Source organism: Neophocaena asiaeorientalis, unplaced genomic scaffold (assembly GCF_003031525.2).
Source record: "Neophocaena asiaeorientalis asiaeorientalis breed wild unplaced genomic scaffold, Neophocaena_asiaeorientalis_V1.1 scaffold114, whole genome shotgun sequence".
NCBI lineage: Eukaryota > Metazoa > Chordata > Mammalia > Artiodactyla > Phocoenidae > Neophocaena > Neophocaena asiaeorientalis.
Genome location: NW_020173116.1, coordinates 4,338,867 through 4,365,704, shown reverse-complemented (window position 1 = coordinate 4,365,704; position 26,838 = coordinate 4,338,867). Strand labels below are relative to the sequence as shown.

The 26,838-nt window shown below is 47.3% G+C and overlaps 1 protein-coding gene across 2 annotated transcripts in view; it reads right to left on the bottom strand.

Moving 5' to 3' along the window:
* Positions 1-26,420, bottom strand: part of RPIA (ribose 5-phosphate isomerase A) — a 98,619-nt gene extending 72,199 nt beyond the window's left edge. For both annotated transcript variants that reach the window (XM_024743802.1, XM_024743803.1), the window contains exons 1-8: positions 26,119-26,420; positions 20,383-20,443; positions 18,151-18,206; positions 7,027-7,086; positions 4,786-4,850; positions 3,482-3,550; positions 2,664-2,805; positions 873-972 (exon numbers count right to left, since the gene is read on the bottom strand). In XM_024743802.1, the coding sequence (XP_024599570.1) occupies positions 873-972; positions 2,664-2,805; positions 3,482-3,550; positions 4,786-4,850; positions 7,027-7,086; positions 18,151-18,206; positions 20,383-20,443; positions 26,119-26,391 (826 nt within the window). In that variant the 5' untranslated portion in view covers positions 26,392-26,420. The remainder of the gene's footprint in view (positions 1-872; positions 973-2,663; positions 2,806-3,481; positions 3,551-4,785; positions 4,851-7,026; positions 7,087-18,150; positions 18,207-20,382; positions 20,444-26,118) is intronic.
* Between the last annotated feature and the right edge of the window lie 418 nt (positions 26,421-26,838).

Here is a 26,838-nt window from a genome sequence, read left to right as displayed (position 1 = left end):
ACAAGGTGGACTGGAGACACCCCACTGCTCCAGATGTCCGTGTCACACAACCCCCTCCTGACCTGGCTCTCGACAAAGGAAGGACTTAGAGTTCAGGGTCTAGAGGCAGACAACCCAGGCTCCCACCTTGGGGCTGCAGCCCTTGAGCAAACCATGTACCCTTCCTCGATCCGTGTCTTCCTCTGTAACTATCTTATTAAATTGGGGGGTCAACGAGACGTTTTTCAACACTTAGCACAGTGTCTGGATCACTCTACACTAAGGCAGAGGTCCAAAGTCACCTCTCCTCCATGAACCTCCCCCTGCTTCACAGAAGAAGCAACTCTAGTCTCCTGGTATTCCACATTCCATCTTATTTGTAGGCACAGCTTCTAGGCAGCCCCACACAGCTTTCCCCAGGTTCACATCAACTCTCCCTGAGGCAGAGCCCATGTTCTATTAACAGGAGAACTCCCTGTAACACGTGTCACAGCGCCCTGCCTGTGGCAGGAATCTAGTGTGTGGGTGACCTGAGTCATTCTCCCCCAGAGAACATGCCAAAATCAAAGAGGCTGCAGTCAAGCTCCTGAAAGGAAAGGCTCTTCGCAGAGAGGGCGGGCTTATTTCAAGGCAGGCCCCATCTGACACCCCATCAACTCCAGGCCTACCCCAACTGAATGGGTTGTGAAATGCCAACCAACGAAGCTGCTAGGTGAGCAATAACTCTTCTCGGAAGGAAAAGGCAAAGGCGTGAAGCTAGGAATTCCAAACACAGCATGAAGGAAATTCTTTCCAACCAAGTCTTGCAAAGCCCACATCCATCCACGGCCAGAGGCAGGGGACAGCTACGAAGGGCATGGGCGTCTGTGCTCAGTGAACGCCACTCCCATTACCTGGGATCATTTTGATAGTTGTGTTCACTTCACTCCATTTGTGGACCCGGTCAAACTTCCAGTCCAGGATAAAATTCCCATTATCCGTCACCACAGGACCCTAGAAGATAATTCCCCACACTTACAGAGGCCATGTAGATACAGGCAGGCAGAGAAGAGCAGGAGAGTGGAGGTGATAACCAAAGGCAAGTATCTGAATTAACCCGCTCCAACCAGTACCCCTGTCTCATGCTTTCTAGGAGGCAGGAACTTGGGAGTCAGAACTGGAGTCTTGAAGCCATCCAGGCATAGATCTCACAGGAGCCATTAACCTCTGTAAGCCTCAGATTCCTCAATGGCAAAAAAGGGATAATGAAACATACCTCATCAGGCAGCTTCTGGGAAAGCCACATGGGTTAACGTTAGCCACAGCGAGGGCTCACTGATTCTTAGCTATTATTAGAGTGAAAAACTACAGCAACAGAACAGACTACCGACACGGCTCAACACTCCCACAGCTTCATGTTAAGAATCATCAGTGATGCAACATAAGACAAGGCTCCCCCAGGTGGGGCAGACCCATCCAAAAGACAGGGCACAGAGAGGGGTCCTGGGGTCAAACAGGCTGGGGGTAGTTTTAGTTAAGTAAGCCAGGATTCCGCAACAGCTTTGCGCACTAGAAAGCGTTTAGCAGCATAAACGTTGACAGAACACTACAGTCGAAGGCAAGGAAATGAGGTCTCCTCTGCAAACTGGAGAAGGGCTGGGAGCCCAGTGCAGAACCCCACGAAGGCACGATGCTGGGCTCTAGTGTGGAGGAACCCCAGCCGTGAGAGAGCACCCCAACAATCTCCTCTTGGCTTTTCAGCTACACAGGGAGCCAGAGTCAGAGCTCTGTACAACCAGTATGATTAGGATTATGATTTTGTAAAAGTCACAAAAGCAACAGGCAGAAAACACGCCACAATAAAAGTTCGTCAGGGTAGTTACAGATAACTTGCTTTCTCTTCTGCATGTTCCAAACTTTTTATATATAGTTCCGTCTGCAACTACAGTTATGTTTTGGAGTATTGCTGTTGCTTTTTTGTTTATTTAAGTGTAAGAAAGAAAAAGTTCTGTGCAACCCACTTTAGACACTGAAGAGAAACATTTGGACGAAGTTTCTGGAGCATATTCCTGGGGAGGAATCCACATCTCCCAAGAAACTCTACTTCATTTAACCACAGAATGAGAAAAGAGGAGGAAAAATAAAATTATACCATGAAACCTGAATAACTTTCTGCCCCAGGTGGGCCTCCCAAAACCCATTTTTAGCAGCTATTAGTCAGAGATCCAGGCCTCGGGTACAACCAGATAACCTAAGGAGCATAGATCCCGAGCATAGAAACTCTACTTCATTTAACCACAGAATGAGAAAAGAGGAGGAAAAATAAAATTATACCATGAAACCTGAATAACTTTCTGCCCCAGGTGGGCCTCCCAAAACCCATTTTTAGCAGCTATTAGTCAGAGATCCAGGCCTCGGGTACAAAGACCAGATAACCTAAGGAGCATAGATCCCGAGCGACAGAGCGACAGAAAATACGTCCATCTGTACAGAGAATACGCATTGCATTAAGTATAGTCTTATCTACATGAGTTTGAATGTGGAAACTGATAAAGCCAGCGCTCTAAAAGTAAACCAATAGGCTGATTGAAAATAAATAAACAGAAGCCACCTGCCCAGTCTAGGCACAGACCTAATGGAAGCAGGAAGGAGGACACAGCCCTGAGAGCCTGGAATGCCTTCCAGAAACCTCCCCGGCCACTTACTGCCTTGTTGACAGCCATTCGAAGTTCAATCACGCCCCCAAACTTCTGGGTCACAGCTCGGCTCACTGGGACATAGGCCATCGGGATGACCTCGATGGGGATTCCCCTGTGCCACTGATCCCCAAGGTTCTTTGAATCTTTCCTGGAAAGAAAGAGAAAGTACAACAAATGTAAATAAGCTCAGTGGGACAGACACAGCAAATTCAGGCATGGGGGTAATAATGAGGTAAGAGGACAAGGGAAGCGAGAAGGGTCGAGTGCGCGGGGCTTCAAATGCATTGGCTGTGTTTTACCGTTTAAGAAAAACAGTAGCTTTCATAAGTAAATATGACAAAAATGTTAAAACCCGGATGTGACTGGCTTGTCATATACAGGTGTGAAGAACATCATCATTTACAGCTGTAATTTTTTTTTTAATTAACATGCTCGCAGAAGTGCCTTCTATCAGACTCCCTGCAGGAGAATTTGACAGCCTGGTCAAAGACTGTCCACGACACAAGTCACGTGTGACCCCAGAGGCTGCAGGGATGCTGGGTCACTACCCAGGGGCAGGGCTTGACCCGCTTCTTCTGAGGCTCCTTGCTAGGAAGGCGCTCTGTTAACAAGCATGATAAGCTGTTTCCTCCTCCTTCCAGTGGACACATGAAATAGCAGTGCCTAACTTCAGCACGAAAGCAGAGCTTAATCCTCCACAATACTGCCCTCTGTCATAGACTATTAGGAAAGCCCCTCCCTCCACCTGTTTCCTCCTCTGTAAAATGAAGCCTGCGGTCCGATCTACATCCTCAGTGGACAGTTCAGAACACCGAACATCGTACCTGAAATCGGCAATCACGATGAAGCGACTGGCATTGCCAGCCACAATTTTCTCCTGGGTCAGGCAGCCTCTGGGGGATGGGGAAGAAGCAGCAAATGAACACAGGGGTAAGTTAAGACAAAAACTGAATTTGGGAACTAAAGTCAGATGCGGGAAACCAAAATCCACTCAATTCTGGCACTTAAAGAGAAATTGAATTTTTAATTCTTAAAGGAACCCCCCCCAACTCCATCACACCGTGCAACGGACTGACTTGCGTCTCCCGGCCCCTCCCCCAAAATTCAACTGTTCAAGCCCTAACCCCCAATGTGACTATACCTGGAAGATGGGGTCTCTAAGGAAGTAATTATGGTTCAATGAGATCATTAAAGTGTGGCCCTGGGCTGGTAGGATGGATATCCTTTTAAGAAGACACTAGAAAGCTCTCTTACTCTCCCCTCCCTCCGCCACAGGGGGCTGCACTGAGAAGGCCGCCATCTGCAAGCCCAGGGCTTCCAGAACTGTGAGAAATAAATTTTTCCATTTAAGTCACTAAGTCTAAGGTTTTTGTTATGGCAGCCCAAGCTAAGACATGCTGTTTCCAGTAAATGGACTATGGAAACACAGCCTGTGTCTGGGAGAAATGGTTCCCAGTCAGGCAGCGGGCGTAATCCCATCTAAGATGCATCTGCCAGGAAGCACTGTGCCTGGGGAGAAGCCACCTGAGCACGGCATGAGGCGGAGGTTCTGCAACTGGAGAAGTAAGGACAAGCTCTGAACAACCTGCCGTATCTGCAGAGTGACAGCCAGGTTATAAAGTGGAGAGGGCACAGTGAGATGTGAAGCAAATTCTGTGTCACTCCACAGTCTGCTTGATTGTACGAACGAGGAGACCAGGACTTCACCTCCTTCAACTCACCACTTCCTAACCCCCCAAAATCAACACCTGAGAAACACCCAATGAATGTTTTCCAAATCAATGAATACATACATCACTAACTGCTCAGAGCCCACAGACCTCGTAATCTAGTCCTGGTAATATGTTTGCTTTAGCCTGTACAGTTTTTAAAGCTGGAATCAGCAGAAAGCAGCAAAGAGAACCCTTTAAGATGAATCATTTCATTGAAGAGGCCCAGGTTCCTGTCACCAGACTGCTACTAGCAACCAGAAATGCCAGGCTGGTTCTACAGCCTTATGCGAGCCACATCCAAGTAGAGAGACAAACTCATGTACATCACAGCGGCAGTGTGTTTATTCTGTGTTCCACTTTGCTTTGCTAAGGATTAACCAGCAGATACTCTGCAAAAAAATCCCCACGACACTCACCCACCACCCTTGATGAGATTGAGATCAGCGTCTACTTCATCAGCACCATCGATGGCAAGGTCAATCTGTGTTGAGGGTAAGGAAAGATATAAAAACCACTAAGCTTGAACATGCCATAGCTCATCAGGTCCCAGCAGCCCTATTAGCCAGCACAGTTCTTCCTATTTAGCCAGTCAGGAAACTGAGGCCCTGAGAGGTTAAGCTATTCCACTAAGGTCACCAGGAAACAAACAGGGGAACCACACCCGGGTCCAACTCTCATCCACCACTTTACACTCCCTTTACTCATTGATGGGCTTCTCTGGGGATGAGCTGGAATTACTGAGAGCATGCAATCTCAACATGAGTAACTTCACCTCCAAGTACAGAAGGAGGTATACAGTATACCTGTGAGATTAAAATTTCATTGGGCGTGGGCATTAATGGAAAAAAGGCTGAGACACACTGATTCAGAAGTCTCCGTACTAATGTGGCAAAAATACCGGCATGCTGACACACATCTGATGCAATACAGAACTGGAAATTTTCTGAGGTACCCCCGCTATGACCCACCAAGGCACCTGTCTGGGCTGGCCCACTCCCTTTACAGGAAGCTCCACTGCCAGGCCCAAAAGCAGTGGGAATAGGTTCATTCATGTTTCAAAATTTGAAATCAAGAAAGGGATGTACTTCTTGTCACTCCTGGTACTCTGCAGAGACAAGGTGGGAGCCTCAAGTATGGTTTTTAAAAGAGCAGTGTAAAACCTCAGGGCGCAAATTCAGTTCAAGCTGCAGTTAGAAGCTGCTTGGCCCAGGGCCTACAAAGCTTCAACGGGGCATCCTCGCTTCCACCCTTTCACAAGGATGGAGGTACAGCCTGCGATGTTCCTCCCCTCTCTGCACCATGGCAGCTCTCTGGGGCCTGGAAGGCGGCAACCTTTTCTGTCTGGGTTTCACGCCCACCTTCAGCCCAAACCACTCTCCCCACAGAGCTGAACAGCTGATTCAGCCTGTGCCCTGGCTCTACCCACAGATATCTCTGAACAGGCCCTTCCCATGGTACTTACTAACCCATCTGTGGCCCACATGTCCCATGACACAGTGGATTAGTAGACCACCATCAAGTCTGTGTTCAAGCTGCCGAAATCCCACCTCACTCTTCCAACGCAGCCTTGCCCTCTCCTCTCCTTCTCCCTCTCCCCCTCCCCCTGCTGTACACAAAGCCATTCCACTCACTCGGTCCTAGACACCCCAGCCAGTCTCAGCACTGCACACATGCCAGACTGGAACCGCTCCCATGGTTCCCATCTACCCCTCTCTGGAATGCTCTCTCCTGCCCTTGCCACCTAGCCTTCACAGCTCTGCTCAAACTTTACCCCTTCCCACAACACCCTTCTAAGCAGCAACCTCTAGAGCCAGAAGCACCTGGATTCACTTTCAGGCTCTGCCACTTACAAACAGCACGGCCTTAGGCAAATGCCTTGCCCTCTCTGTGCCTTTCTCCTATCTGTAAAATGAGCTAATAATGGTACCCACCCTCAAGACTACTGGAGCTTAAATACAGGTGACCCTTGAACAACATGGGTTGCAACTACACAAGTCCACTTATCCAGATTTTTTTCCCACTAAATACGTACTACAGTACGTGACCCACAGTTGGTTGAATCCACAGATGCTAAACCGCAGATACAGAGGGCCAACTACAGGACCTGAGCATCCGCGGATTCTGGTATTCGCAGTGGGTCCTGGAGCCGCTCGCCAGCAGATACCCAGGGACGACTGTGGTTTAATACAGGCCCGGCACTTAGCGTAGTAACTGGCACACAGGGCTCAGTAAACGCCAGCTGTGAGCATGCTGCTCGCTCCTCAGTCTCCTCCGGACTGTCTGTGTGTTTAATCATCTTCACCATACAGCTTCATTTTAATCTGTTTTCAAAGACCCATGGCTGCCTCAGACGATCCTTCTTATCTCCACTTAGTTCTGAGGGCCGCCCTGCTCGTATACGTCTGTGTGAGAGCTGCAGGAAGCCCTGGGTCCCTGAGCCCTCTCGGTTAAACCACAGGGAATGTCCTAGAAATTAATAAGCTCTTCTCTTCTGACCTCAGCTAGGATTAATATTCAAAGTCCTAGGAGAAAAGCTAGTATGACTAACTGACTCTTCTCCTAGACTCAAAAAGATATGCAGAGTCCACGAACAAGTGACAGCTATTTAAAAAAAAAAAAAAGGAGACCAAAAAACCCAGCAGCCTCTCTCTACTTACCTCTGGGTGTCGGTCCAGGTCACTGAGAGTTAAGCCATACTGTAGGATGAGCTGACGGGCCTGTGGAGGACAGGAAAAAGCACCTTTAATCATTAACTCTAAGTGACGGCAAGAATCCCCAGAATCCTCTTGGATTTAAGTGTCAGACACTGAGTCCCACCAAGGCTTCCTCTCAAATCCAACCTGGTCCACCACGAGGTAGGAGATCTAGCCCCATGAACAGCAAAAGTTAATTCATTCCAGAAGCTGGAAGAAGATAGACAGCACATAGTGAACACTGCTCCAGTGCTAGGCTGAGAGTTCCTCCTCAGTGACCTGTTACTTAAGATAATGTCAAGGGGGACTCCCCTGGTAGCGCAGTGGTTAAGAATCCACCTGCCAATGCAGGGGACAAGGGTTTGAGCCCTGGTCCGGGAAGATCCCACATGCCACGGAGTAACTAGGCCAGTGCGCCACAACTACTGAGCCTGCACTCTAGAGCCCACGAACCACAACTACGGAGCCCGTGCACCACAACTACTGAAGCCCGTGCGCCTAGAGCCCGTGCTCCACAGCAAGAGAAGCCACCGCAATGAGAAGCCCGCACACTGCAACAAAGAGTAGCCCCGGCTCGCCGCGAGAGAAAGCCTGTGCGCAGCAACGAAGACCCAACGCAGCCGTAAATCCCCATCACCACCCCCGTCCCCCTCCACAGCCATTCAAGGTTTCACTTTCCACGGTTTCAGTTACCCAGGGGCAACCTTGATCCAAAAACATGAAATGGAACATTCCAGAAACAAACAGTTCACAACTTTTAAACTGCACGCCTTTTTGAGTAGCTAGCCCTCATCCCTTTGTCCTGCGTACCCTGCCTATTTGTCATTTAAAAGCCATCTCAGTTATCAGATTGACTGTCACAATACCCCAGTGCTTGTGTATCAAGTAACCCTTACCTTACCCAATACAGGCATACCTCGTTTTACTGTGCTTCAGTTTACTGCACTTTGCAGGTACCGCATTTGTTACAAGTTGAAGGCTGTGGCAACCCTGACTCCAAGGAGTCTAGGGGTACAACTTCTCCAACAGCATCTGCTCACTTTGTGTCTCAGTGTCACATTTCGGTAATTCTCGCAATATTTCAAACTTTTTCATTGTTGTTATTATATTGGTTACTGTGATCTGTGATCAATGATCTTTGATGTTACTACTGTAATTGTTTTTTGGCACTTTTAGCAATAAAGTCTATTTATTTATTCGTTTATTTATTTATTTATAGCTGCATTGGGTCTCCACTGCTGTGCGCGGGCTTTCTCTAGTTGCAGAGAACGGGGGCTACTCTTCCTTGTGGTGCGTGGGCTTCTCATTGTGGTGGCTTCTCTTGTTGCGAAGCACAGGCTCTAGGCGCGCAGGCTTCAGCAGTTGTGGCACGCAGGCTCGGTAGTTGTGGCACACGGGCCCAGCTGCTCCACGGCATGTGGGATCTTCCCGGACCAGGGCTCGCATTTTTGTCCCCTGCATTGGCAGGCGGATTCCTAACCACTGCACCACCAGGGAAGTCCCTAGCAATAAAGTATTTTTTAATTAAGGTATGTACATTGCTTTTTTTAGACATAATACTATTGCACATTTACTAGACTTCGATGCGGTATAAACATAACTTCTATATGCACTGGGAAACCAAAAACTTCATGTGACTCGCTTTATATCATACTCACTTTATCATGGTGGAATGGAACCAAACCTGCAATATCTCCAAGGTAATGGTCCCAAAGCGCAATAGGGATGCTGGCAATTCAGATATGCCAAAGACAAGCCATAAAGTCCTTTAAGTAAAAAAGTGAAAGTCCTCAATTTAGTAAGTTAAGAAAAAAAAGTTACATGCCGAGGTTGCTAAGATCTATGGTAAGAATGAATTTTCCATCCATGAAGTTAAAGAAGGAAAAAGAAAGCTGTGCTAATTTTGCTGTTGCATCTCAAACTGCAAAAGTTACAAGACTACAGTGCGTAAGTGCCTAGTTAAGATGGAAAAGGTATTAAATTTGTACAGTAGGATATTTTGAGAGAAAGAAAAACCATATTCGTGTAACTTTTATTATGGTGTATTGTTATAATTGTCCTATGTTATTATTTGTTGTTGCTAATCTCTTACTGTGCCTAATTTATCAACTAAACTTTATCATAGGTATGGCTGTATAGGAAAAAACACAGTGTATACAGGGTTCAGTACTATCCGTGGTTTCAGGCATCCACTGGGGGTCTTGGAACATATTCCTCCCGGATAAGGGGGAACTAACATTTTTTTAAATTTCCTAAACTAAGAGCCAAACCTACAAAATATTAGAAACGTCTCTAAAAAAATCTAACAGTATGAAAAAAGACTGTGGAAGATCACTACAAATTGATACATACTCATTTCCAGACTACACTGTTGAATAAAAATAAGCAAAAGAATACATACACTCAGAAGAATATGTAAAGGCTGGACCTCCAGAATGGCTAGGTGAGAGCACCTGAGAGCACCAGACTGGGAAAGATTTAGGATGTTTGCAGGAAAAGTCAGCACCACCGACTCTATGGACATGCCTTTCACACAGGCTGACTTTAGGGGAGGGTTATCACCACCACAGGGCCCAGAGCAGAATTCGTTGCTGGAATAAATGCACCGTGAACCTTTGAGTCTGACCACTCAAGTTCAAGTGATAAGGATCTGTGTTCATGCCACTGCTTACAATACGTAGAGGAACTAAAGGATGGAAAACTTCTTTTCAAAAGCCACGTCTTGAAAATATTTTCTGCTTGAAAGTCAAAAGCACCTGAAATGTAGGATCCGAAGGTCTCGGTTCTAATCTTAAATGAACCAGCCACGTGACCCCTGGCAAGTTTTCTCATCTATAAAAAGATGCAGATGGGTAATGACCAATGTCAATCTTCAAATCCAAAATCCTAAGACTCTAACAATAAAGTACAAAGACCCTGGAATTTGCAATATATGGGACCTATTTGGATCCTGATTCAAACACACTGTAAAAAAGGATAAGACAATAGGGGAAATTTGAATCCTGGATTTTTATTTGATCCTATTAAAGGTTACCGTTTGATTTTTTTAGTATTGTTGAGATGTTTCAAAGTCTCCCTACTTTTCAGAGAGACATAATAAAATACATACAATGAAATCATACTACGCCTAGGATTTGTTTCAAAATAACAAAGGTGAAGGAGAATGAGGTACAGATGAAACAAAACTGGCCATGAACTGATAACTGTGGAAACTGGGTGATGGATCCGTGGAAGTTCATTATTCTTTATCCTTTTTGAAGTTTGAGATTTTCCACAATGAAAAGCTAAAATAAAATACTGACTGAAAAAAGTTCAAAAGAAAAAAAAACATGATTTTGCTCCTCTTAAAGAGAAATATATAATGAAGGGAGAAAACAACAATAAAAATGGTATTTCTGGATTATTTCTCAGTTCCTAGGTTTCTCCGAATGTAACACTGGAGGAACCATACTAATTCCAGACCCTAAGCCTATGAAAACATTTGGAACGTCTGGAAGATGAACCCTCAAAGTCCCCCACGCCTCTTGGTGTTCGTGCCTTTGGGGAATCCCTGCCCACAACGTCCCAAGGCTGTTCTGTGTTACCAGTGGCACACAGCAGAGGAGATAGCAAGACACTTCTGCGATTAGTTTATAAAGAAGGGGGGGCGTGCTCCCACAAGAGATCCTTCCCTCCCACCCTCCTTCCCCCTCACCCTCGCTCTCTTATCACACACACTGGGGGAAACCAGCTGCCAAGTCCTGAAGACATGGAGACAGCCCTGGGGACAGGCTCCTACCCCACAGGCTGTGAAGAATTAAGGCCCAGAACACCCACAAGACGGAGCTGGAAGCCCTGGCCAAGAGCTTAACTGCAACCTCCCCGGAGACCCGAGGCCAGAGCCCCCCAGGTAACCACTCCAGGTTCCTGCCCCTTGGAAACCAGGAGCTAATAAATGTTTGTTTTAAACTGCTAAGTCTGGGCATAATTTGTTCCAGCAAAGATATCTAATACAGATGGTGCTGGAATAATGCTGGGAACTGCATAAAGTTCAGTGTGATGTTCTATCATGCAAATAAAACTGTTACATACTACGGTTCCTGTTAATTTTATGTACTACTTTAGAAACAATACTAAACTGCATTCAAACGTATTACATGAACACTGGGCGTCAGGAAACTGTTCTATCATGATTCCTATAGGGAAACATCCTGTATATCATTGTAATTTAACATTCAAGTGTTAAGACTGCCTGCACCACTTGGCGGTGTTACTCTTTCATGAGGATGTCCTGTTTGTCCATCTAGATTGTAATCAGAGAGCACATTTCACATACACTTTTCACCCTATAGCCGTTAGGGTCAGTTAAGCCAATAGTTGAGTGAATAATCAATTATTTTGAGTTCAGTCAAGTTACCTAGTGCAAACTCCTGTTTTAAGAAAGAAATGGATGCCCAGAGAGGTCCCAGTGCTAAGTTAGGGGCAGGGCGAGGACCAGAAATACAGTCTCCTGCTCTCCTGCCCTGTCTAGGGACTAGGAAGGAAATCAGAAGATAAGGCAAACAAAGGGAATGTAGAAGAAAAAGGAAAGGAGAGGACGGCCTCTGCTTATAAATGGAATTGATGTCATCTTACATAATAATACTATGCTATTAATAACGTTTTTAACAATAACAATTTTAAAAGGAGTTCTTTGGCATTCCCTCCTCTACCTGAAATGCCCTGCCTCCTCCCAAACTCCAGCCCCTCACGCCCGGCTTTCCAGGAAGCCCCCAATCCCCTGTGCAAGGAGTGGGCTCTCCTTCCTCCAACAGGCACGTTACCTCTACTTCTTCTCTACCATATATTTGTAAAACATGACACACACAAATGTAGCATTTATTCATCCAACAAGCAGAGTGCCTACTAAGAGCCAGGCACCACACTGGGCACAAGCACTGCTGAATAACACCCGCCGTGCACAAGGAGCCTTGCACCCCTTTGAGAAGATAACCCCTCGGTGATCACCACGCTGACTGAAATCTGCCTCACCACCACCACCAGCTGCCCGTCTCAACACCCGTCCAGAGTCCGCACACGAAAGGAGCCCAGCAGATACGTTTGTCTATGTTATGTGGCTGGGAGGCCACCCCAACCTCCACAAGCCCTGTGTCCTCCCAGACAATAAGCAGTAACGTAAGGACAGGATCTGTTCTCCCTTTAAATCGTCTGTATCCCCCCCTTCGCGACGTGGAGGACCCTGTACAATGACCTCAAAGAGCCCACTGGGGTCGGACCCTTAAGTCCTGCTTCCATCAGCAGGTCCTCCAACTCTCCCTTCTCCCCATCTTTGACCGGACTCCGCACAAGACCCCCGCAAATGGCCCTGCACACAGAGAGAAGTCATCGTCACAGGTGGCACTAGCTTCCTCCTCCCTGAGTGTTATGGGTTATACTGTGTTCCCCTACAGAAAGGTATGTTGGAGTCCTAACTCCTAGTAACTCTGACTGTGACCTTATTTTGAGATTGGACCTTTACAGAGGTAATCAAGTCAGAATGTCATAAGGGTGAGCCCTAATCCAACAGGACTGGTGTCCTTAGAAAGGCAATTTGTACACACAGACAGAGGCACACCGGGAGAACGCCACGTGAACAGGAAGGCAGAGAGCAAGGATATGTGCCTACGAGCCAAGCAATGCCAAAGATTGCCATCAAACCACCAGAAGCTACGAGAAAGACAAAAAGGATTCTCCTTCATAGCCTGTAAAGCAATCAACATCTAGCCTCCAGAAAGGAGAGGCAATAAATTCGTTTTTTAAGCACTCAATTTGTGGTTCCTTGTTATGGCAGCCCTGGGAAACGAATCCACTGAATTCAACACTACAGCCCTACTGTGGAGATACGGACCCATCACTGGCTCAGCCAGTACTAACGCAGACACAGGTGCTCAACTGAGATCAGTACCTGCTAGACACCAGACACTTCAGGCTCACAAGCTAAGGGGCTCCTGAGGGTGTAGAGCAAACAGCTGTCTCTTCCAGCTCTTAAAAGTGCAGGGAGCAGGAAAGCTAATGATTAGCTTGTGATTTTGAAAAAAAAAAAGACAGGAAGCAATGCCTTCTCATTGCAATCCCACAGCTGGTGCCCCCAAATGCCTCATGTGATCAAGGACAGTGGCATGTGGCAGGCTAGCAGTCCTGTTTTTCATCAATTTCACAATAATACCTGAAAACGCTGCACTTCCCCTTCTATCAACTAACAGAGGTAGACTGAAAGCCAGCATGGGCAAACGCTGTTTTTTTGCCTAGACCAGATCTGGCTTTTAAATCCTTTTTCAAAATTTTCCTCTCCCAAAAGCTTTTAACTTTAAAGGGAAAATCTACAAAAATCCTTTTAAACACCTATGGGTTTACTTGTTTAAAAGGCAGAACATGAAATATCTTGATTTCCTTTCAGTCATTTCAGGAAGATTGCGGCTGGCTAAACTTAACACAAAATAAGTTTGGGTTTGATGGTGGGGGCGGGGAAACAAAACAGTAACTCTGGACAAGTGAATTTTTTAAAGTCCTGTGAACTGTGAATGACTCCTCTACCTGATCAGCTGGAATTGGCCAGCATTTTCCAGTCTGGGTACATGGTTATTACTAACCACCACAACATAGAGGTGGGCTGGGAGGATGCTACCTTAAAAACACAGATCAAACTTCCCTTTAAAGATAGCAATTGAACACCTGTACTTAGCTCAGCTCTTTCCCTAAACCTCTCTAAATCTATAGTACAATAAAGGAATTTTTCTCAATGGCATAAACCAAAAAGAGGAAAAAACAGCAACCAACTTCTAAAAGCCAGATCACTGATGCACAATGGTAAATGGCAGAAATGAGGAAGAGAAATCCTAAGCCAGTGTCCTAAACCAGTACTGGAAAAAGCTAAGAAGCGACCAAATAAACGGCATAGAACCTCCCAAAAGGTTCAAGGACCAGCAGCCCTGTGAACTTCCGAAAACAGACACAACGGTGGGAGTGAAAAGCATCTTGCTCCACTACTGCCAAAGCAGCACGTTTATTCTCTGGCGGTCAAACAGCAGGTGTCAGGACTGGGCTGCGAGGCGCAGCTGAAGATGGGGTACTGCATCAGCAAGCTTTGGCTGTGCAGCAGCTACCCCAAGACTCAGAGGCTTAAGAGAGCCTCTCATCCTCCAGAGGAGGAGCCGGGGCCTGTTCACATGGCCGCAGAATGGTTTCAGCAGCAAAAGGGCCAAGCCACAAAGCAAAAGCACTCACTGTTCAAGCCACTGATGGCCTGCCATTTGGTCACATCCCATTGGCAAAACACGTCACACAATCAGGCCCAGAGTCAAAGAAATACTGCAACGTGTAGCAGGCACTTTTTCCCCGTCTACCACAGGCACTACGCTGAAAACGGGGGTTATGTCCCAAATAATGACAGACGTCTTCTAGCCCTCTTCTCTTACTTGGCTCCCGGGACACAGGCAGCCATGCATACCCCTCCTGAAAGGGCACTGGGCAGTCTTCTCTGGGAAACCTGACCAGCCAGAGGAAAAAAAAAAATGATCTGACACTAGGGGTTCCCCAATGATCTGTCTGCCACGAGTGCTCTTGGCAGACAAGCCGAGAGCAAGGACCACCCTCACCCCGAGAGCTGGTTTCCGGTCAGCTTCTTAGTCCACTAGTCTTCAAAATGAGCTGCAAAATCTTCTTTAAAAAAAAGAACAAAGCATTCTAACGATATTTGACTGTGTTGGTTGTTACATGACTATGTCAAAACTCAGAATTATACACTGAAAAGAGTAAATTTGGGGGCTTCCCTAGTGGCGCAGTGGTTAAGAATCTGCCTGCCAATGTAGGGGTCAATGAGAAGCCTGTGCACCAAAACGAAGAGCAGCCCCTGCTCACAGCAAATAGAGAAAGCCCGCACGCAGCAACAAAGACCCAACTCAGCCATATTTAAATAAATAAATAAATAAATAAATAAATTTTTATAGATATTAAGAAAAAGAGTAAATTTTCTATGTAAATTATACCTCCAACAAACTGTTAAAAAAAAAAAAAACTTTGAGAAAAGAGATATAGGAGAAGAAATACTAAAACAAAAACCAAAGTATTAACATCCTCAGGGAGCTAAGAGAAGAAATTGAAAAAAACTGCACCCATAAAACAAAAACCTTTTCAGAGAACAATAAAAAAAAAGTTATTTGAAATTAAATACATGAGAGCAAAGAAAGCTCAACAGAAGGGTTAGAAAAAGGTAAAGCTGAAAAGACAAAAGGACAAAACAAGTCACAAGCACCAAGGGCATAACAAGTACCCTAAAAGGAAAGACCAGAGCCAGAGAAAACAGAGAAAAGAAAATTAAAGGAATAATAGGGGGGAAAATCCCCAAAATTGAAGAGTGTGAATTTGTAGAATGACATGTCCCAGCAAGCGCCCAGCATAGTGGACAAAAATAAACCCACACCAAGGCACAACATGGTGAAATTTCAGAACATTGTAGACAAAGAAAAGATAATATAAGGTTGTAAGAGTTCAGAGAGAATGAAATAGGTTTTATACAAAGGATCAAGAATCAGAATGGCTGCAAGCTCCTCAACAGCAAACTGAAAGCCAGAAGAGGGAATTCCCTGGCGGTCCAATGGTTAGAGCTCCACGCTTCCACTGCAGGGGGCACAGGTCCCATCCCTGGTCGGGGAACTAAGATCCCGCATGCTGCACAGCGCGGCCAAAAAAAAAAAAAAAAGGCAGAAGATACAACAGAGTACTAAGAAGTGATTTAGCACAGAATTCTCTACGCAGGGGACTTCCCTGGTGGCACAGTGGGTAAGACTCCGCGCTCCCAATTCAGGGGGCCCGGGTTCAATCCCTGCTCAGGGAACTAGACCCCACATGCGTGCCACAACTAAGAGTTCGCATGCCACAACCAAGGAGTGGGCGAGCCACGACTAAGGAGCCCGCCTGCCACCACAACTAAGACCCGGCACAACCAAATAAAAAAATAATTAAATATTTTTTTTAAAAAAATAATTCTCTATCCAAATAACTGACTTCCAGAGGGGCTAAAGCCTTTTTCAGACAACCAAAGTGCTGACAAGTTTGCATCCCGTGCACTTGCGTAGCTACCTAAAGGATGTGATTCACCAAAACTGAAGGAAGCAAAACCAAAGGGTTTCGGGGAGTAGTGGGGAGGAACGGGATGATCCAAAAGAGCAAGACAGAGGGCTTCCCTGGTGGCGCAGTGGTTGAGAGTCCGCCTGCCGATGCAGGGGACACGGGTTCGTGCCCCGGTCCGGGAAGATCCCACATGCCGCGGAGCGGCTGGGCCCGTGAGCCATGGCCGCTGAGCCTGCGCGTCCGGAGCCTGCGCTCCGCAACGGGAGAGGCCACAGCAGTGAGAGGCCCGCGTAGCTAAAAAAAAAAGAGCAGACAGAGAAGGAAAGTTCCTGACAGCAAAGGGAGATCCCAAGACAACAGCCGAGGGTAGCTTCTACCAACCAGAGTACCAAGAAGATGAAGCTGATGGGAGTAGAATATCCACTGGGCCAGAATGAGGTGAGATTTTCCATCCAAGTAAGAGTTTGGGGTTGACTTAGTAAGGAGTCTTCAGACAACCAAGGAAATGGAAAAAAACAAAGGCATCATTTACTTAACTTTCAGGAAAACAAAATAATGAGCAGGCAGGCACGGAAGCGCAATCATAGCTGACTGCACAGTTCAGCTGTAGCTTGGACATCACAATTCTGAGTGAGGCCTCACCAAAACGTAACTGTACTGCAGACTAGGAGAAGGGTGTCTGACCTGTGACAGCAAGGAGGGAAGAGAGATAACCGAATGCTCGTCTTCCCTGCATCCGTTCAGCGTGGAATTATTACCTCAAGTTGAAAAAAAAAATTTAAATGGCAAGAAAAGCATGTAGTTTCCAGACTTTGGAAATACCCAATCAGCTAAAAGAGTTTTAAAAGTATGTCCATCTCAAGAGCAAGAAATGGTGGTGGTCAGGAGTGGGGGAGGGTGTGAAGGGAGTGTCTTATTTTTTAATAAAATGACTTGAATTATTTGATTCTTCAATCTATGTGTATGTATGGCTTTAATTAAAAATAAGCACCAATATGAAATAATTTTATTCAACAAGAAATTAAAAATACTAGATGATCAAGTCACTTGGAAAAATCAGACACTTCGCTTTTTCAAGAGCGAGGCAACCCATCACAGCCCCTCTGACTTTAAGAGCATCTCCTCAGAACATCAGGATTTCCAAAGCAAGAAAGGCCAGGTAAAACCACTCCTTTTCTAGCCTGAAGCAGGAATTATGGTATTGTCTTCAGTTCCCTGGGTGTCCGGGCAGCTTGTCAGAGCCTCCAAGAGATTTAACTTCAAAACAGCTCCGACAGCGCGCACTATCCTTCCTAACTTCCTATCCTGCCTACCTGGAATCCTTCCTCCACTCCCTACTCTGGCAGGCTGGGGCACACACCTGACACATCCTGCCTCCAGGACTGAGAGTTTCTTAAGACCTAGCTGTCCAAAACCATGTCCACAACATCACAGGAGCACAAATCACCAGCAATGCCAACCTTTAACCCCAATTCACAGGATCCCTGCGACGAAGCCAATGAGAGACGACACACATACCCTCCCCACAACAGCCAGGTGAGGCATGGGGCTCTATCTCGGCACCTCTCTTCCCTCCTTTCCTGAAGTCTACTATTCCCTTATCTCTCCCTGTATTTAACTGGCTCCACTGCTTTCCTTCACCAGCCCCTACTATTTCATGGTGGAACAGCATTAGACATGGACTCAAACTACTGTACTTGCATTTCTAATGCATCACCTAACGCCCTTTAGCCTCAGTTTTTTCATCTATAAATGGAGATAATACTCCTTGAGGACGGAGACCATGTGGTTCTCTCTACGTACTCTGTGGTGCCTAATACAAGATACACTAAAATATTCACGTCTAAAACCATGCTTCCGAGGAGCAATCACCTGCGCTCCCGCTCCTGGCTCTCTCGCCCAGAAAACCCTGGTACACAACCCAGAGCCACACCCCTACATCCTCAGGGACCCAGAAGATTCATCCAACTGCCAAGATGCAGAATGGAAAGCAGGACATACCTGGAAGGAAGTGGGAATACAGACGAGGTTCAGGTTCTCTTGTTTCACTCTTTCAGCTGTGGAGACAAAAGCCGCGTTGGTGGTTTTTCTCTCTCCTCACCTTATTTTCCTTGTACTCACATTTGCTCAAATCCCACAGAAAAGGTCCAACCCCTCCCCCCACTGAAATGTCCCTTTCATTCTATGTCCCCACCCTTGCTGAAAAGTTGGTAAACAGCCTTCACATGTCACTAGACAGGGACAAAAAAGCCTAAGGAGGTAAGTATTAACCACAGAAAGAGCAACGTCAGGGTTTGCTAGTATGTGCGTGGCGATATTCAAAGAATTTTGTACACATGAACTTTTAATCCAGTAACCCAAAGATAACTTACAATTACTATCCCCACTTTACAGATGAGGAAACTGAGGCACAGAGAGGCAAAGTAACTGGTACACAGTTAACAAATGACAGAACTGGGATCCGATCCCAGGCAGTCTAGTGCCAGTCTTAACTACTTCCCTATATAGGCTTTTACAGAGAAAAGCTAGAATTTGACTTTTACAGTTAGTAAAAAAATATAATCATTTATAATAGACCCCAGGGGGTGGTTAAAGAGGGTTTATTTATTCACTTTGGATTTGTACCTTTCGGGAAAACTTGATTTAAACAAAAAGAAAAGTCTTGGGAATTCCCTGGTCGTCCAGTGGTTAGGACTCGGTGCTTTCACAACCGGGGCACGGGTTCAATCCCCGGTCAGGGAACTAAGATCCTACATGCCGACGATGCGGCCAAAAAGAAACAAAATACAAAAAGGAAAGTCTTAAGGGATGCGGACAAAGAACGTCTCCCGTCATTTCAGTAAACAAAGGATGTCGCAGCCATCAAGCCCTCAGCCTCTGCAGCTGCCCCCAAGCGGTGCACCCCTGAGAGAATTCAGGAAGGAAAAAACGGGATACTGGCTCTAGATTAAGGTGCATATCAAAGGAATAATTTCATTGAGCCCAGACCCTTGCATCTTCCATACACAGGAAAGCACTACACTCGTTAACTTGAGATGTCTGGTTTTTCTTTAATTAATCTTTTGATGTTTGACTGCTCGGGGGTTTTTTTGCAAAAACTCCTATATATCCTGGCTCCTCAACAGTCCCTCAGAGCTATCTGGGAGGCTGCATCCCACGTTTAAGTCCTCAGTAACACCCCCAAATAAAACATAATTCTTGGGCAATTCTCTGGCGGTCCAATGGTTTAGGACTATGCGCTTCCACTGCAGGGGGTGCGGGTTTGATCCCTGGTCGGGGAACTAAGATCCCACGTGCAACACAGCATGGCCAAAATAAATAAATAAATAAACAACACACACATACAACATAATTCTCAATTTTGAGGCTGTGTATTTTTTTTCAGTCGACAGGGAAAAACTGTCTTATTAAAAATTTCAAGTCTCCTTAATCACTGGGTGTACACCTTGGCAGATTCAGATGCCACTATTATGAAATCCACAGTAATCCCTGTGCCCTAAAATCCTTCACATACTCAGTGCTGAGGCAGAAAGGTGTGCAACACTGAGTTCTCCAGAAGCCATCACACCCGCACCACAACCATTCCTTAAAGACAAAGCATTCCTGCGCTTTGTCCCCTGAGCACAGCCCCTTGGCACCTACCAGAGGAGATCCACATTCAGGCAAGCCTGGCCTCTGGGCTCTGTTCTCACAAACAAGAGCGGGGCGGTCAAACCTGTCCAGCAGCCACCGGGGTTGATAATTCTTGAGCCCTTCCTGAGCCCAGAGATACCCAAATCAGAATGAAGTCAGCGTCTGCAGAGCCTGCCACCGACTGCAGGTTCACGGACAGGCCGAGCCTGCGCTGGCCCGGCAGACCTCGATTTGTTTGCTTGAGAAACCGCAGGCTTTAGAGGGTTTGCCTGCCTCGGGATCCATGAGGCCACACACACACACACACACACACACACACACACACACACACACACACACACCACTGATGACAATTAAGATTCTGTGGAGACCTCACCCTAAGTCAGCTCCTCGCCCAGCTCAGCAGAGTAAACAAAGCCAGGGCAACCCCAAATTTGGGTGAAGAGGCCCAAGAATCCCACCCAGAGAAGAGCAGAAACACTCACCTGGCCACGGGCTCCACAATGCTGGTGCCAAGCTGCGCCCTGCTTCCTCCCTCTCCTCTATGCCCCCATCCCCACCACCCCACACAAACATCCAGGAGTCAGCCTGAAAACATACCTATTCGCTGCACAGCGTGGACGATTGTAGAACCACTCCCGATTCCCAGCACTTGGTTATTCTGCAAAAAAAAGGAGGAGGGAAATCCAAGACTTATTAATACCGTGTTTCACTCCCTTCTCCAGCCCACTTCCTAGGGCTATAAAATTATTAGGAACAGCAATTCACCAACTTGGGTGCAAGGTACTGTGCCCACAGAAACATAATCACTGACCCTCAAAGCTGTGCTATGTCCTGGTGCCCAGTGGCAATTTATCAGCAGAGCCCTCCTCCTTTCATTCCTGACAATGACATCACCATTTCCTCCTGTAAAAAGATAAACTGAAGCCTATTAAAAATGTTAAGCATTTATTTCAGCAAAAATCAATTTGAATTGGGCAGCACTCAGTCTAGCAGGCAGAAGGGAGCTCTGAGGAGCTGTACAAAATTAAGACTCTTATAGCAAGAAGCAAGCGGGCACAAGGAAGTTATACTGGGCAAAAAAGCAAGCTGGTTATTGTAAGGTTACTTCCCTTTAGGGGACGGCAGGGCTCTACCAGGCAGATGACCTCAATAGTGCTGATAAGGTGATTCCTGACTGGCTGAGCTAAGATTCCATGCTAAGATTCCATTTCCGGGACACTTACAGAAGTGTAACTAGGTATTGTTTGGTGATGCGGGGCTTGGCGTAAGCGACTCCATTTTGGGTCTGTTGTCTCATTTTTAACACTCCCTACCTCTTATCAACACAAAAGATTTGGCTTATTTGCAACTTAAGTCAGCCTCACGGAAATGGCCTGCACATGGACGCTGAACGATTTTTGGCCATCCCCGGGAGCACGATCAGAAAGGAAAGACCCTAGGAGAAAAACAGCCTAGCTGAACGTTAAGAGCAGAAAACAGAGGTTTCTGGCTTCAGCGACTTTTCACACAAGTTTAACATCTACACAGTCGCCATCAAGTTGGTGGCATCACAGCGAACCTCAGAGACACATCAAGGCTACCATCCAGAGCTCCAGCCCAAGTCAACAGAAGAGAGTCTGAAGCAACCTTGAACGGCAAATCACGTCAACTCTGTCCGACTGATCCCAAGGGGTCCTCATTTTGCACAAGCCTGCTTCAGACAAAACGGGGAGAGGGTGAAGGCTTAGGTGGGAACATGAGAAAGTCTTCATCTGCCATATAGGAAGCCACTCCTTGAGTACAATGGAGAAGAAACAGGCAACTTACTACTGAGCTTATTATCTTAAGAAGAGGGGGCAGGTACCTCAGAGTAGACCAGAGGCAGAGCCGGGGCCCAGCCAAGGTCAGTTAGACCACAAACGGCAAAACAAGGTCAGAGTACAAACAGTCAGGAACTAGTGTGAAGCTTGGTTCCTAAGCAACTTCCTGGGAGTAATCTCCTGCCTGTTTAGGGCAAAACAGCTACAAGCCAAAGCTTAACATCATCTGTTAAGCACCTACCAAGAAGATTCATAAATGTTAATATAAGTCAAATCTCACAACAACCCCTTGTGACCTCAAGGCCCTTAGCCTCACTTTAGAGATGAATCCAACACCCTAAGGAAAAATTTAAGACTTAGAAATGAGCAAGAGATTACTAGACATACTTTCAATGAAATGCTGGAATCTGCAGGTAGTATCTGATCCTACAGGGGTGCGTGTCTTTGCTCAAAGTTTCAAAGTCACCAAATAACACCAAGGGGCCTTAAAACAGGGCTTGTGCTAGGTCAGGATTTCATCTGTGATGATGCCCTCAAGAAGGCAATGCATCCAATAGCCATTTAGCTACTTGGGCAAACCTCAATAGCAAGGTCTTCAAGACCAGTAAATGCTACATCACGACACAAAATAGCTGAATATCAGAAAATGTACAAACCTTCAAGTAACGAGGAAATGTCTTGACTAGGTAGGTTCAACCTGACCTTCACACCCAACCTGAAGCTGTGAGCTCTAGCTGTACAGTAATTCAACTGTCAGGTTCCGCATTACCATACGCTGCCATATACTCACGTCACCCAGCAGGCAGGTGGCACACAGATGAACTTGGGTGAGTCACACAAGCTCTGCGCAAGGCTCCTCCCTTGGCTTTTGGAAGAGGCCAGGAATTGCACAGGCCTGCCAGGCCCAAGGCTCCTCAACCCTGTGGTCCTGCTACCTTGCAATCAAATGACTGGCCGAGAATCGGTGTACCAGCCAAAGCCAAATAGATGCGGCCCAACAGCAGAAGGCTGCCAGGCAGGCTCTGCTGTACGAGCAGGCTCCTCCTAGCGGCAAGTACTTGACAACAGGTCATACGTGCAACAGCACAACTTGGGTCACCTTGTCCGGTAGGGTAACCTCTTCTGTTGACCAACCGGAACCACTGCCCACCAACTCCTTCAAGCCAAGCCAGCCAAAAAGCTAAGCCCGGGCTCCGAAGAGAACAAAGGAGGCTAGGGACCTTCAGGAGAGCACGGCCCTGCACGGTGACCCATCCTGCAACAGGCACATCTGAGTCCCGGGTGGCTACCCAAAGGCTTCAGCTGAGAACTCTCCAAGTTTTCCACCCACCCGGAAATGCAAGTAGTCACCAACGGGCTAGGGAGATTCACCCCACAACCTCCATATTCGTGTCCACACTCCGCATAATTCATCAAGCATTTACTGGGAAGGCCCCACTGTGACCAACACGGAATGAAAATAAGGTTAACTACCCTCCAGAAGCTTACCCTTCAGGGAACTGGGAGACACACATACACATAACTAGACCATAAAGACACCTAAGAGGCATAAGGCACCTAAGAGGTATGGAGTGCTACAGAATTCAAGGGGAGAACTGCTTCCCCTACGAGACTAAGGAGAAACTGAAAGGAAGAATGGCCTTTGAACCAAACCCTGAAGGACATATACGATTTTAATAGGCAAAAGCAGCAGACAAGAAAAAGTACTCTTGGTCAAGGGTTTTGATATTAAAACACACACTCTATGCCAGTAGTCTGTCCTTTCCAATGTTCTGGTACATGGGAGAGAAGGGGGCAGAGAAGGAAACAAGACTGTGGGCTTAAAGACAAGAACCAGAGCCTCTCATCTGTGTATCCCCTCCACCTGCCTCAGTACTGGTTGACAATAGATGCTCCTGATGTGTCTTATGGAGGTTAGGACGAGGCCACCTGAGGGGCACAGTGACAAGAGTAGATTAAAGCTTCAGAAGATGGTAATGCACCACTTGGGTGGTCGACAGAGGGGACGAGATAAGGGCAACTGCAATCTTCTGGCCATGAGGAGAGCCTAAACCGGGAAAGTTGGCAGGCCAACAGGAAGGGTCAGTTCTAAGAACATTCCAAAGGTGGAACCAACAGGACCTCGCACACAACCTAGCTTGATAAACTTACACAAGTGAGTATGAAACGGAGCAGGACCCTATGGGGTCCTCCCGTACAAATCCTTTCCGTGTCCTTCGCTTCCTGTTTGTAGGAAATAGGCTTCTTTCAGCCTCCTTGACCTCCCCTGAGTTCCAAAGGGCAGATTCAAACAGTTGCTAATCAGGGAAGGAAGGGACTGCAGAAACCAGGGAGGTGCAGTCAAGAAGCAATGGTGCTGCGACAGGCAAGGTCCCGGTTCCTTCTCAAGGAATATACAAAACAATACAACTCTGAGTTCCTGTACGGGAACTAAGGCCCCACCCAGGTGGAAGATGGTAAATTCAGGCTGGGCGCAAGACTTCCGGCTAACCATCACCCAGTTACCTCACCATCAACCAATCAGAAGAAAGTCTGCACTCAGTGGAAGATAAGACTCTGAACGCCCCCTCCCCAAATGATTAACTGCGATTAACTTCCCCTTTCTCCCCTGGAGTTGATCCTTGGAGTCTGCCTTCTCCCCAGGTTGCCGGCCTCCAGAATAAAGTAAACTTTTCTTTCCAACCAACACTTGTCTTTGGAGGGGTGAGCAGCAAAACCTGGGTTGTGTAACAAGTAAACAATTGCAAGACACGAAGTGCTAAAGGAAAACTCGGCCTTAGATGGAAAAAAGGATAGGATACCCCCTGGAGAGAGCAGCTAAGCCTTGACAGTGAGGTACGGGACTATGCTCGATAAACCTGTGGTTCTGAATTAAGTTATCTTGTCTGCAAAGTATCCAGGACCAGCCTCTCCTCCTCCCTTTAGCCACATTTCTGACCACCACACCAACTACCTACACATAGTAGGCACTCAACAAATACCTGCAATGAATGAATCAAAGTTACAAAGCAGAAAATACAAAATTCAAGTAGTGTTGGCATCTCAGAAAAGAAGTTTGAAAAGGAAAGTGGGTGTAACAGATTGGGGTGAGTGCCCCCAAAAGGCCTATGACGATCTCCCCAGGATTGCCTGGTAACTTCACGCAATAATGTGGCCAGAATCCAGTGTTTTGCGGCTCTGGCCTAAGGTGGGAGCTTGCAGATTGTAATTTAACCAAATACAAAATAATAAAACAATGGTCAGGGAGGGGCGTGCCACCAAACAGGAATGCAAATAGGTTAACAGGAAATCTAATACATGGGTCTTTTCTAATTGTATAGATCTCATTTATCCATTACATTTATCCATTACGATTCACTTTATCCAGGCATTTTGAAATTTCAGCTTACCGTCCCAATTTTGTAGCTGAGGCACGTGAATCCCAAAAGGAGAGCCAGATTACACATTTTACATCATCTCTGTGAATCCCCATAGAAAATCCTATTGCTAACCACACTATTAAACCAGAACAGAGCAGCTGTGTAACAGGTGGAAGGGCACTGGAACGGAAGTCACTCGGTTTGGGTCCCGGAGGATCCTTGGTCATTCCTCCTACAGAACACGCTGAGCCAAAGGTTACCACACTCGCCCCTCCCACTTAGCCAGGCGGTGGGAGGATCAAACATTTATCTAGCTAGGCAAAATAACTTTGTACACGAAAGCATTACCAAATGTAAAGAATAAAGAACCATCACTAGAGAAAAGGGAATCTGATACCACTTTCCAGGAAGCAGAAATGAAAGACTAAAAGCCAATAAAGTCAAGAAAACTCCACCTAAGGGCAGAGATACTCCACTTGGCCGCCGGTATTACAATTAAGATAACTGACTGCTGACAGCAAATGCGCTCGGGTTAAAAGACTCCACCCAAGAGGACCACACCCACAACACAGCAAACAAGCAGGGCCACGACCTCGCCAAGTAAGAGCTAAACATCTCCACATCCCGACCTTAAAGAGGGTCCTCCAGACTTCAAGTGTCAAAAGGAGGAGGTTTAAAGCCTGGGTTTCTCCTCTGGCTCAGTCTCCTCTTCCCTCCAAGTACCCTCAGGAGCGGGTGCGCGCCCAGCTAAGTACTTTCTTGGAGTAAAATTTCAAAACACTTTTAAAATCAGCTCCCCCACCCCCGACTTCCCAGGGCAGTGAAGCGAGTGAAGACCTCTCGCAGTCCCAGTCTCTTATTTGTTGAAAAGGAAGCCACATGCTAAGTCCCTACTAACCCCACTCCAAACATTAGACACACACCACCAGGCTCCACTTTGCAAACTTATCTGGCCTGGACAAGCAGTCTTTAGATAGCACAACTTTAGGGAACGCGACCCCAACCGATTCCACATCTAAAAGGCCTTGAAGGAGCAGGTCTCAAGGTGGGTGAAATGCGTACCCCTTCCCCTCTCACGCAGCTCCCTCCCTGCCAGGAACTAGGCGCAACCGGCAGTGCCCAGAGCGCGAGCCCATCAGGCCGAGCACGGGCGCCCCACGTCCTGAGCTGCTCACCCTCACGTGGTTCTCCACGGCCGCGCGGCCCGCCAGCTTCTTGGCCTCCTCGGCCTTGGACATCGTGGAGGGGGCCGGGCAGACGCTGTTAGCGTCCCCGCCAGCTGTACTTGTGCTGCCAGCGCCGAACTGCGCGCGTCCCGGCAACTGCACGTGGGAACCCGGAACGCCCCAGCTGCTCCCGCCTCCGCCAGAGGCCGCGCCCCCGGCCCGCCCGGGCAGCGGGGCCAGGACCCGCCCGTAGAGGGTGCTGAAGGGCCCGGGTCGCTGCATCCCGCCGCCCCGCTCCAGCCTCCGCCACGGTCCCGCCCCCGGCTCTGCCGGAAGTCTGGTAGCTGACGTACTAGGTCCGCGTCTGCTGCAGCGCGGGGCTTTCTGGGAAATGTAGTTCTACGGCTTCAATGGCCTAAAGCCGTGCCCCAGCCTGGACTACCAGCCCCACAATGCTCCGCGACCGGTTTCGCAAATCTCGGCGACAGCCATTGGCGCAACGGCTTGTACCGCCCAAGTAGCCCCGGTGGGGTCAATCCTGGAGATTTTTCTCTTTGCTCCAGCATCTGCGAAGGGAGTGTTAGACCTGACCCTGTTGTTTTTTCTAGAAGTAAGAACGTGGCGGTGGACGAGGCCTGAGGGCAGTCGCTCTTCTAGAGATGTCCTTTTGGGAGTGACTTCTCTAGACTGACGCCACAGGGAAACGCACCTGGGGGCTCCGACTCCCAC